Source organism: Labeo rohita, chromosome 8, assembly GCF_022985175.1.
Source record: "Labeo rohita strain BAU-BD-2019 chromosome 8, IGBB_LRoh.1.0, whole genome shotgun sequence".
Lineage (NCBI taxonomy): Eukaryota > Metazoa > Chordata > Actinopteri > Cypriniformes > Cyprinidae > Labeo > Labeo rohita.
This window is the reverse complement of record NC_066876.1, coordinates 19,264,312-19,277,668: the sequence shown is the minus strand read 5'-3', so window position 1 is coordinate 19,277,668 and position 13,357 is coordinate 19,264,312. Positions and strand designations below refer to the sequence as shown.

The 13,357-nt window shown below is 36.5% G+C and overlaps 1 protein-coding gene across 1 annotated transcript; it reads left to right on the top strand.

The window, feature by feature from the left end:
* Window positions 1–286: 286 nt before the first annotated feature.
* Window positions 287–12,926, top strand: arih2 (ariadne homolog 2 (Drosophila)). Its single transcript, XM_051117436.1, has 15 exons — window positions 287–454; window positions 2,999–3,427; window positions 3,578–3,645; window positions 4,820–4,892; window positions 6,329–6,470; window positions 6,586–6,707; window positions 6,917–7,026; window positions 7,116–7,233; window positions 7,343–7,393; window positions 7,638–7,659; window positions 7,762–7,913; window positions 8,406–8,549; window positions 9,892–9,960; window positions 10,058–10,165; window positions 10,261–12,926. The coding sequence occupies exons 2-15, from the start codon at window positions 3,203–3,205 to the stop codon at window positions 10,330–10,332; spliced, it is 1,476 nt and encodes a 491-aa protein (XP_050973393.1). The 5' UTR covers window positions 287–454; window positions 2,999–3,202; the 3' UTR covers window positions 10,333–12,926.
* The last annotated feature ends 431 nt before the right edge of the window (window positions 12,927–13,357 follow it).

Genomic DNA, 13,357 nt, shown 5'->3' with positions numbered 1-13,357 from the left:
AAAGTTCTTTTTATGAACTACTGAAGTATACTAAACAACACATTTAGTTTTTTGTTTCATCTCTATTAACAAAGCAAGCAGGTCTTTAAGGTATGAACTTGCTATGAGGTCGCCTTTCTCTGTTTGCCTTTGTACCTAACTTCCACTCTGTAAATCAGGTTTCTTGTTTTGTTGACCTACATTTGCATAAGCGTGCGCGCGCGTGTGTTTGATCGCAAGTATGTATGTCAGTTTTGAGTTTGTGTGAGTTTGTGTGGCCCCTCCTCGGCAACAGAAGCCTGTTCACCGTTGAAAACAGCCTCGCACTCGGACACGGAAGTGACGCCACTCTAGAATCCCCCCCGTACTTCCGATCTTCAGCGCTGCTGCGACTCATCTGAGCGAACGGATCGGATCTCTGTCCCGAAATCTTTCTACAGCCAGCGTCGAGTGGCGGCCCGACGCGGTCCGGCAGGTGAGTAAAGTCAGTATGTTGCTTACGACGGGGGGCTTTAAACGATTAGAGCAGTGGGTTTGGCGAGCGAACCAAAACGGCCTTGTTTACATACGAATCCCCGAGCTGGAGTGCGCGCTGGCGGATGATTGCAAATAAAGCCCTTAAAGCGACATTCAACGATCCTTGCATTCACTTAAACAAGTTTAATTAGAGTATATGCACTTTAAACTGCGGGATATGTTTAGTGAAACAACAGATATCCAGAGGAATAAAGCGGGAGAGAGGGACTCTGCGCATCGATCGCGCTGCTGTATGTATGTGCTGATCTAGAGAGGAGCAACAGCTGGTGCGGCCCGATTCATATGGAGTAAACAAAGCACAACCCGTACTGTCAGTACCGTGAGTTTGCAGTCCTTGCTCAACCCCCACCCGACCCCTACGCACTTAAACCATGATCCGTAACCCAGCTGAGCATGATATTATGCATGCCACCCAGCGTCGCGCTCTATTTATAGCTCCGGGAGGAATGCTAGGGATAGACAGTGGGACCTTCAGGTCGTCCCATGACTGTGGGTTTTCCGACCCACCCGGTACCGATCCAGACCCCGTGCACATTCTGAGTTTAATGTGCACTGATTGTTTGTTCAGTCGAATCGGTGACTGTCATCACATCGGCAGGCGCGCACACACGCAAAGCTCTGATCTCTGTGATCATCAGGCGCGCGGTCACGCGGCCTTCTCTGCTCCTGCTGTCCGGTTGGACTATCAGTGCACCGTTTAATCCGTTAAAACGCAACGCTAAGCCGCTCTGCATGTGAGGTTATGATTGTCTTACGCTCAAAGAGTTGCCTGGCCACTGGTAATACTGAGACAAACATCTAAAAGTACAACCTTCAGATAGTTTCCAAGGTGTGTTGATCTGTAAATATTGGAACGGCTCCTTGACCGGTTGGGTCAAGCTCAGCGAGTGTCATTAAAGTTAAGTACACTAGCAAGGCTGCTTTCACCATGTATATTCTATCTGTGTTTTTGGAAATTGTCTAATGTTACCAATGAAATTTTGAAGACAGCTAGCCGCTTCTTATTACAGAGTGCAAACAGAGCTGAAGTGAGAAATCATTAAGTTTCTTTACAGAATTGATTTTGAACAATAAATTATTAATCTTTAAAGACAGACCTACTGTGAGCCGTGAGGTTATTCAGTAGTATATGCTTTTGTTGAAGCCGTCAGACCGCATTATTTGAATGATTTTTGACAATTATTTTCTAACAATTATTTGAACATTTTTTTTGCTTTAGTTCACCCAAGAATGTCATTCCAAACCCGTAAGACTTTCGTTCATCTTAGAAACACAGATGAAGATATTTCTGTTTTCAATTTGAATATATTTTAAAATGTAATGTATATCTGTGATTTTCAAAATTTTTAGCATCATTACTCCAGTCACTTGATCCTTCAGATCATTCTAATATTCTGATTTGCTGCTCAATTTTTTGTTAATTATTATTACGTTGAAAACAGCTGAGTAAATTTTTTTTCAGGGTTCTTTGATGAATAGAAAGTTCAGAAGAACAGCATTTATCTGAAATAGAATTCTTTCGTAACATTATGAATGTCTTATAACGTTTTTTATTATCTTCACTTTTGATCAGTTTTAAACATTCTTGCTACATAAAAGTATTAATTTCTATAATTTCTTCTTAAAATTCTTTTTACTTCAGATAAATGCTGATCTTTGGATCTTTTTATTTATCAAAGAATCCTGAAAAAATGTACACAACTGTTTTAAAAATTGATAATATTAATAAAAAAAATTCTTTGACAGCAAATCAGCATATTAGAATGATTTCTGAAGGATCATGTGACACTGAAGACTGGAGTAATGATGCTGAAAATTCAGCTTTGATCACAGGAATAAATTACATTTTAAAATATATTCAAATAGAAAGCAGTTATTTTAAACAGTAAACATATTCACAATATTACTGCCTTATTGCTGTATTTTGGATCAAATAAATGCAGGCTTGGTGAGCAGAGGAGACTTTTTTTAAAAAACATTAAAAATCTTACTGTCCAAAAACTTTTGACTGGTAGTGTATCACAATCCATTTTAGCTAGTTGTATAATGATATTATTATCCTACAAATTATCATTAATTATTATCCATTATTATCGCACAGATAATGTACAGTCATTATTGCATAATAAATTCCAATACCAAAAGTCATGTTGGATATTGAGTTCAGTGTTCCTGGGTGCTCTGCGGTCTCTTTCTTCTCACATAATGAAATAATTTCAACTCGAATCAATATTTCATGTCCATTCATATATTTATTAAGGAGCGGTGTAATAAGTGAGGAAAGGTAGAGTCAAAATAAATCCCTTCACGATGGTACAATTTAAATCCATTTAAACATAGAAAGTAAAAATTGTATTTATATTCATCTACATAAGTTATTTTGAGTATAAGCTTTTAGGTTAAATATCTTTTATACAGTCTAACCATGTATAAATGACAAATACTAATAATCCAAATAATGTGTTTTTCTTCTCTCTTTCAGTATTTTTTTTCTCTGAGCTTATCCCTTGCTCCGGTTCCTCATGAGTGACGGGGAGTGTGATTTCTTCTGCTTTTTTCGGTGCTGCTAAAAGCCACAGGGCCCCCTGGGATTCTCGGTCCGGTCGGGGGCGGAGAGGAGCAGCTCAGTAGCTGCTGATTAGTGGAGAGCAGCTGTCAGTCAGGGAAAGGTCGGGCCCGGAGGGCTATGTCTGTGGACATGAGTAGCCAAGCCTCAGACAGTAACGAGGAATTCGAAGATGACGAAGATGTCGTGGAGGGCGACATCCCTGATTATTATGATGGACTTGATGATGACGTGGCGGTGGAAGAACCGTTTGACCCGGAAGAGTACCAGTTCAATTGCTTGACATACAGGGAGAGCCAGAGGGTACTAACTGAGGAGGTCAACAATGTAGCCAGTGCCCTAAAGGTGAGGGAGTAATGAGTGAAAATGCTTGACAGATTTATTGTTGGCTGACAATATTTAGCTGAGTATTTACGTATATTTCCTAGCTATAAATTTTTCAGACTATTCATGGAGTTTAGTCTGTCAATACGGAGATATTTTTTCTCCCTTCAGGTGTCACCAGCTGTAGCCAAACTGGTCCTTGTACATTTTCACTGGCAAGTGTCACAAATACTCGAAAGGTAATTAAATACAGCAAAGCATGCCCACACAAAATATGTACACTTTTATGGGTAGTTAGTTAACATGAAAAGTGAAATGTTATACTTCATCTAAAATGAATTAAATGTTTTTGTAATTCTTTTGTAATTACTCATGACATCTGAGAGACTACTGTTTAGAGGTTTGAGGTCAGTCAGGTCAGTTTACATTCTCCTTTTAGAATCATTAAAAATGTTAATTATTTTACCAAAATAAGAGGGAACATGCAAAATGCATGTTATTGTTTGTTTAGTGCTGACCTGAATAAGACATTTCACATAAAAGATGTTTACATATAGTCCACTTGAGAAAATAATTAAATTTATAAAAATGACCCCAATCAAAAGTTTACATCCCCTTGATTCTTAAAATGGTGTTAAAAGATGGATCTCCAAACCATACAGTCTTTGTTGGACATAGTTCAAATACACAAAAATGCTGAAAAATCAAAGAATTTGTGGAATCTGAAGGATGTTTCTAAAGAACAGTTCAAGGAACAGTTAACAGGGGAATTATGAACAGCTACCTCTAAACAACAACAAAAAACGGCTGTGGATCATTCAGGTAAAAACACAGTATTAAGAATCAAGGGGATGTGAACTTTTCAACTGGGTCATTTTTATAAATTCAACTATTATTATCTCTTGTGGACTATAGGTAAACATCTTTTATGTGAAATATCTTATTCAGGTCAGTACTAAATAAACAATAACATGAATTTTGTATGATCCCTCTTATTTTGGTAAAATAATTAACATTTGTAATGATTCTAACAAGTACAACTGTACAATAACCATTAAATACAATGTTAAAATAACCATTTTCTTTTATATATATATATATATATATATATATATATATATATATATATATATATATATAATTTTTTTTTTTTTTTTTTTTTTTTTTTTTTTTTTTTCCACTTACTTTAAACTTTTGAAAATTAGCGTAAATGATATTTGTCACTGCAGAAATTCTTAGGTAAACTGCAAAAAGACTAAAAGAATAAAAAAATAATGAAAATGCAGTTAAATACAGCACCGAAAATATTAATTACATTCATGTTTAACTTAAAATCCTGATGTTAAAAAGTTTTTGGACACTCCGTTTTGTTACTTCTGTCTCAATCTGTTAATATTTCTCTTGTATCTGAAGGTATAAGTCCAATTCCTCTCAGTTGCTATGTGAAGCCCATGCTCAGCCTACAAGCATCTGCAGATCTCTCACTGTGAGTTCCTATAATCTGTGTCTGTTTTTATATGTGAGAACTGTATTTTACATAGTTATTTGATGAAAAATATATTGGGGTTTTTTTGTGATTAAAACTCCCTCAAAGGAGACCTATTATGCATCTTTTTACAATATGCAGTATAAGTCTCAAGTGTCCCCAGAATGTGTCTGTGATGTTTCACTTCAAAATACCCCACAAATCATTTTGAAAATGCTAAATTTGAGTGGAAGCAGAAACATGCTGTTTTCCATGCATGTCTCTTTAAATGCAAATGAGCTGCTGCTCCCCGCCCACTTTTCCAGAATAGAGCTGCGCTTTTACAGTTTGTACCACAGATATTCTGCCAAAAAACATTAGTTTTGGTTATGATTATCAAGTCTATCATGCTGAAATCATGTGTTTTAAACCATATTACGCACATGCACAGAAAGCGTTGTCACACAGCATGTGAGTACTCAACTAAGTTCTCTTTCACGTCTTACTGCGCTTAAACTGTCAAATACACACAAGTTTATGTTAAAAACACATGAGTATAAAAACAGTCAGTTATGTCTGTGAAGGTAAACAGCTGGGAAAGAAATTGCATATTTGTATTAGATCTGCATGGCAGCAGCGTAATATACAGTAAATACATCAATAAATCCACTGCTCTGTTGTCTCCACTGAGACTCTAAATAGTGTTCTGTGCTCGTCTGTGCAGCCAAAGACAGAACAGTTAGCAAGCTATGCTTGAACTTTTGCCATGGCGTTAGATCTAGTACACCGCAGTCATTTGTGAAAACAAAATGACAGTGCTGTGAGCGGAAACATGTAGATTAGGGGACGGTAATATTATAATAAGATCACTTTACCACGTCACTGGAGGAGCGAAATCTGACACGCTACTTTTTCCACATGCTTGCAGAAAAAGGCTCATCAAAACAAAGTTACTGGGTTGTCCTCTTATTCACATTTTCTGTGTTGGTAGATGGCACTTGGGACCCAATTATAGCACTTCAATGCGGAAAAAGTTAGATTTTTATGACACGTCACCTTTAAACTTGAATTCCAAGAAGTTCTTGGCTGTAAAATGCAGTGTTGAGGCAATTAAAAATGTGCCCATCCTGAAATCTGTTCTTTGACAAATTGCAGATGGCCCTGAGTGTACAGTGTACGTGCAATAAAGTGCTTTTAACTTGGACAATGACCAGCTGACTGTACTTTATTCTGCTTCTTACGCAGCTATTTGCCAAATCAATGACGGACGTGAAATATTGATTCAGGTTTAATTATTTTATGATGTGGGACATAGTGGTTTGAAAGACAAGAAACCAGCACAGCTGTGGAGAAAAAAAAAAAAGAAAAAACTGGTTCCCTGGGACAACTTGTAATTAATTATACTGTTAACGATCATTACTGCACTTCCTTTTCTTTGTGTGCGTGTGTTTTTTCAGGCCGGGACGTCACAGCAGTGCGGGGTGTGTCTGCAGCTGGTCCGGAGAGACGCTCTCCTCTCTCTACCCTGTCAGCACTCCTTCTGCAAGGCATGCTGGGAGCAGCACTGCACTGTACTTGTCAAAGATGGTGTGGGAGTGGGTAAGTGTACACGCACACACATTGAGCGCATAAAGTCTGTGCGCAGTACAGTACGTATTGCTGATTAGAGTGAGCTTGTTATCTGATCTCCTCTGTGGACTGTGTTTGTCTATAGAGATCTCCTGCATGGCGCAGGACTGCTCTCTCCGCATGCCAGATGATTTTGTTCTTCCTCTGCTGTCCAGCGAGGAACTGAAAGACAAATACAGACGCTACCTCTTCAGGGACTATGTAGAGGTGTGTGTCTGTCTATGAGTTTTTTGCAATCATGCTTATTTTACCTGTTATCATATTGTGTTTACTTTGTCAAGAGATAACACTTTAAAAATATTATTAGCTTTAAAATTGGTATACAGCAGAATTGTGATATCAGTACATTTCTAGTCTTATCACAGGCAAGTCTCACTGACTGCTCTTATCTTGCTCATGTTTTTATATGTCTGCAGAGTCATTTCCAGCTGCAGTTGTGTCCTGGTGCCGACTGTCCGATAGTTATACAGGTGCAGAAACCTCGAGCTCGTAGAGTCCAATGCAGCCGCTGCGAAGAAGTCTTCTGGTATTATACACAATTACACTTAAGCACACTACTCGCTCAATTCATGGACTGCATGTGTGTTTGGATTGACTGTGTCCGTCTGTCTTCAGTTTTAAGTGCAGACAGATGTACCACGCACCCACAGACTGTGCTACCATCCGCAAATGGCTGACCAAATGTGCAGATGACTCTGAGACAGCCAACTACATCAGTGCACACACTAAAGATGTAAGGAAAACCTTACATTTAAGATGGTCACGTTAAATATATATTGTTGTGTCAGTTTAATTTGATAGTAAAGATATTTTAATAATATCCTTATGTTTTGTGCCCACAGTGCCCTAAGTGCAATATCTGCATTGAGAAGAATGGAGGGTGCAACCACATGGTGAGTAGTGTAGTATACACATTAATTTTCATTATCTGTGCACTTAATAAAACACCCAGCATGTCAGAGTGAGAGTACTAGTGAGAGAACAATATTGTAAAAGATGTCTTTTATGTTTACCAAAGCTAAATTTACTTGAAAATACAGTAAAAACAACATTTTATTAACAGTATATTATTACAAATTAAAATAACATCAAAAGATTGTTGTTTTTACTGAACATGTTTTTTTTTTCTCTTCGCAGCAATGCTCAAAGTGTAAACATGGTATGTTTTTTCTCATTAATTTTTAGTTTCTAGAAATTGTCAAAATCCCTTTGAGTGGTGAAGTGGTCTTGGCAGTAATGAAATTGTTATGGCTGTGTGTAGATTTCTGCTGGATGTGTCTGGGCGATTGGAAGACTCATGGCAGTGAGTACTACGAGTGCAGTCGTTACAAAGAGAACCCAGACATCGTGAATCAGAGCCAGCAGGCCCAGGCCAGAGAGGCCCTCAAAAAATACCTGTTCTACTTTGAGAGGGTGAGACAAAAATGATTAATCAATTATAAATAAATCTCTTTTGAAAAAGAGATAAAGACTAATAAATGTAAGCTTTGTTCCAAAACCTAGCTAGTGAGCTTAGTAGTGATTTTGACAAGTAGGTTGATCCAAAAAGTAGCCTTTATAACATTATAGTTAGTTCATTACAGAGAGGTATCAATAAAAACATTTAATTCCAAATCTAAATGGAATAGTTTACTCAGTATTATGTGTGCAATCTAATTTGTTATGCTAAGAGCATCATGCTGTACATGATAACAGCAAACTGGAAGAGAATTTGTGTGGTGGTTGTCCAGTTGCTGCCTTTTTTAGTTAGGATGCTGCCTATATGGCAACAATACAGCTCACTAGATTTGAAACTAAATCTCATTGTATTTACGAGTTGCAATTTTCACGTTAATAGCAACATTGTTCCTAATTTTTTTAATACATAAGCATCAATCTGTACGTTATATATGTGTGTGTGTCCAGTGGGAGAACCACAATAAGAGCTTGCAGCTGGAGGCACAGACATACCAGCGGATCCAGGAGAAGATTCAGGAGCGAGTCATGAATAACCTGGGCACCTGGATTGACTGGCAGTACCTGCAGAATGCTGCCAAGCTACTGGCCAAGGTAAAGGCTGCGTTCCAGCTGGACTCCACAGTAGGGCTGCACGATGTGTGGGGAAATGGGATTTTTCTAATAAAAATTGCGGTTTACGATTTAATTTTTATTTTATTTTAAGGTTTGCTGAGGGTTGTTTGTAAGGCTACACAGTTTGGCCCAACATTTTGTGATTTATATATAATGATAATGATAATAATACTTTTATTTTACAGTAAAACTATATAAAGTTGCAGTACTAATATTTATGGCAGATTTGTTTTCTATCTGATTTTCTTAATTTTCAAACACTAAAGAAGGGGTGGGCGTGTGACCAAAATCTTGTATCACGATATGAGTAATTTTATTTCAAAGTAAAATATATCACAATATAGTTTTTTTTTTCTTTAAATAAGGTCTTTATGGTATCAACATTTTTGATACCATAGAAATTTCATAATTCTTCTCACCAGTGTCAATATCACAAAAAAATTATACTTGCCTAAATAACAGGAAAAAAAAACCTTACTGAAGACATGTAAACAGTCAGCGATTAAATAAGAATGAGAAACTAATTACAAGCAATAGGACACAAAAATCTACAGTAAAACAAATAATAAATGCTACATACATTATATAAAGTAATCAAATGTATAAAACCACTGCACATTCTTCACTGTGTAATTTAAAAATATATTTCTTCTTATTAGAGTCAAAAAAGTGATTTTTGTCAAGAGCATTGAGAGATCCCTCAATTTCAAAATTGCTGTTTTACCTTTTTTGTTAAGGGTGTTTGATATTCTTTGCATGTTCACTTTGCAAAGACTGAGTCAGAATTTCTGCAGCGATGTAGGATGATTTTGAAATGATTTTTGAAGTTGAGGAAGAAAATACGGTCTGAGTTTTTCAAAATACCCTAACTGTCTTGAGGCAGAATACACAGAGTTCAGGGAGAGAAAGGAAAGATGAGCTTTTGACATTAAAAAGTATTTAAATTGTATTTTTTAATGAAAATAACCGATCGGTATGCTAGATAAGACCCTTCTCCCTCGGCTGGGATTGCTTACAACCACATTTGGGATCGTTTGAAGCCGCATTTAAACTGCATTTTGGAAGTTGAAAATCGGGCAACGTATTAGTCCATTATATGGAGAAAAATGCAGAAATGCATTTCTTTACGACTGAAGAAAGAAAGACAAACATCTTGGATGACAAGGGGCTGTACATTATATGTGAATCTTTGTTTTGGAAGTTTAGCAAAGTATACTTTCGCCTAACCGCGACAGAGGCGATAGTCCAAAATCTCTACCGGTTAATCGTGTAAGGGTCTGTGTTTCCACATGCTTACGCTGTCTGTTTGCTCTCTCCATAGTGTCGTTACACACTGCAGTACACTTATCCTTATGCCTACTACATGGAGTCTGGACCCCGCAAAAAACTGGTAAGCACTTACATTAAATGTGTGAATCATTTGAAGGTCAAATATCTGTGTGAGATCAGTCTTTGGTAATGGGTAATCTCATTTTTATTCCCTGTAGTTTGAGTATCAGCAAGCGCAGTTGGAGGCGGAGATCGAGAACTTGTCATGGAAAGTGGAGAGAGCAGACAGTTATGAGAGAGGAGAGCCGAGCGCTAATGATAGAGGGGTGAGAGATGGAACAAAGACTAGAGGAAGTTGTGAACAGGAACACTGGATTAAAAAAAAGAATTATAATTTCTGTTTTTTTCCTCCTCTGTGTAGGATCTGGAGAACCAGATGCACATTGCTGAGCAGAAGAGACGGACGCTGCTGAAGGATTTCCACGACACCTAAACATCCGTCCATCAAATCCACGTCGAGTTCACTCTTCTCTCAACTGTCTTGGCCCCTTCTCTCCAAAGATACCCCTTCCACTTTTTTTTGGTCAAAACTCTACTCTGCATCTCTCATAATGTTTCGTCCATCTCCTTTTTGTTTTTCTCATTTATCTCTTTACAAAGCAGTTTTTTTCCCCTTTTGTTCATTCTTTCCTTCATCAGTGCCCCGTTTTTTGCTTTCTAATCTACTCGGCTGCAGGGTTTGAGAAAAGCAAAATTGTATACTGGCGTTCGCATAGACAATGCATTCTCACATCCCCACGTCAGCTGACATTACACATGCACACACATACGCACGCACACACACTCAAAACACTCCACCGAAACAGTCTAACTCTTTTCTTCCTACAACATTGCTCCTGCCATAACTTCTGCCGCCTTTCCTTCTCACTCTTGCTTTCTTCTCATGTTTTTTTTTCTTCCTTGGAAATGGCTGTTGATAGTTAGATCATTTAAAAAAAAAAACTGAAAACTGAAAAAAAAGATGAAAAACAAATGATGCTGTAATTTTCAACGGTTGTACATTAATACAGAAATAGAGTTACTGAGAGAAAGTTTTTAAACCAGACAGTGACTCTTGTGTTTTCTTGTGCACACACGATAAAGATGTATTTGCACTACACTACCAATCAAAGTTTTGCGGTCAGCAGTATTTGTTCGTTTTTAAAAGAAGTCTCTCATGCTCACCAAGGTTGCATTTATTGGACTAAAAATACAGTAATATTGTGAAATGTTTAAAATAACAGTTTTCTGTTTTAACGTATCTTAAATGTAATTCATTCCTGTGATGGCAAAGCTGAATTTTCAGCAGCTATTACTGCAGTCTTTTGTGTCACATGATCCTTCAGAAATCATTCTAATATGCTGATGTGGTGCTCAAGATTTTTTATTTTTAAAAAGGTAATTAATTAATATTCATAGTATTTTATTATTAAATATTATCACAATTTAAAATGCAGTGTGAAAACTTTTTTTTTTTTTTTTTAATTTAGAAAGAACATTTACACATTTAAAAATATAAATATTTTATAACATTAAATGTCTTGTTTTTGATAAGTTGAATACATCCTTGCTAAATAAAAGTATTTATTTTTTTCATAGTGATCCCAAAAGTTTGAATGGTGGTGTACATGTGCATTTGAAATGGCATATATTCATGTACCACACAACTTTTCAACATGTAACACTTAATTTATGCAAAACCAGAGTTGTCTCTGACACCAAAATGTTAAGAGCTGCCATATATGTGACCCTGGACCACAAAACCAGTCTTAAGTAGCACAAGTATACTTGTAGCAATAGCCAACAATACATTGTATGCAGGGTTGCCAGGTTTTTACAATAAAACCCGCTTAATTCCTACTCAAAGCTAGCCGAAAAGGGGGGTTAAAAATCGCATTCCGGGGGCTAAAATACACCTTTTTTTTTTTTTTTTCCTGATAAAATTAGCTTTCCATTGAGAGATACATTTACTACTGTTATGCTATGTAAAAACTGATTTACATCCGTTGTTATATGCACTTATTTATGTTTCTGAGCGAGCACATGTAAGCGAAAGAAAGCGCATCTGTTTTGTCTGCGAGTGAAGAGAATCCACCTGCGAGAGAAGAGATTTGTTTTGGCAAATTTTGATGTGCACTCACATTAGAATAATGCGCTCTGGATATATTTGTCATAAAAAATAATGCCATAGAAACAGTCTCAAACTAACTATTAAAATAAGAAGAAAGTCATGTCTGAGAGCTGCATTGTTTTTTGTTTTTTTTTAATGAAGAATATTGTGTTTTCCTGTGTGTGCTCAACCATTTCCGTCGGTGGTGTTAGATCACACGTTTGCGGAAACTATGCTGCAAAAAGAATAAATAAAAAGCTTTTTTAAAAAGGCAAAAGAACGTATGTACATTTTCTTAATATGACAATTAAAAACTAATAGTCTGATAAATATTCGGGACATTTTCTCAATAAGCGATGTGCGGAACAAGGCAAAGCGGGACGGGTGGTAACACTAATGAACGTGGACTTGGCAACATGGACTGTATGGGTCAAAATGATCAATTTTCCTTTTATGCCAAAAATCATTAGGATATTAAGTAAAGATCATGTTCCGTGAAGATATTTTGTAAACTTCCTACCGTAAATATATCAGAACTTAATTTGTGACCCTGGACCACAAAATCAGTCTTAAGTAGCACTGGTATATTTGTAGCAATAGCCAAAAATACATTGTATGGGTCAAAATTATACATTTTTCTTTTATGCCAGAAATCATTAGAATATTAGTTAAAGATCATGTATGTATGTAAAAAACAAAACAAAAAAACAAAAAAAACCTTATGACTGGTTTTGTGGTCCTGGGTCACATTTTTTATTAGTAATATGCATTGATAAGAACTTTATTTGGACAACTTTAAAGGCGATTTTCTCAGTATTTCGTTTACTCTTATGACTGGTTTTGTGGTTAATTTTTATTCTATTAACAGGTGACCTACAGCCATAAAATGCAACATTTGGTCTTTACAGCAAAGAATAAACACAATATGCAGTACTGTATGAACCATTTTTTCTTTTGGTGTTTCATAAAGGATTTAGCTATTCACATATCAAATGCAAAATCAACATTTCTGATAGAGAAAAAATATACATACATAATAGAAAATTATTAACGTTAAAATACAAGGACAAAAAAGGTCAAAACTTTAGACAAAATAATTGCTTTTACTGACAAGCAATGAAGATTCACTGTTTGACTTAAATATATCAAATTGATTTTATTACTGCATTTTTAATGCGGCCCTAATAATATATTATGAAAATTATTTCACAATAAAAATAACATCTTCAAATAGTCGCTGCGCGCTTCAGAAGGGTATTAGGTGTCCTCGCGCGTTCCCGGGCCTGCATATTCAGGTCAGTTCATGCGAGCCAAATAAAGTCAGCAGCGGAGTGCACGAGATAAATTTAAATCGAAGAAGTTCCCCTCA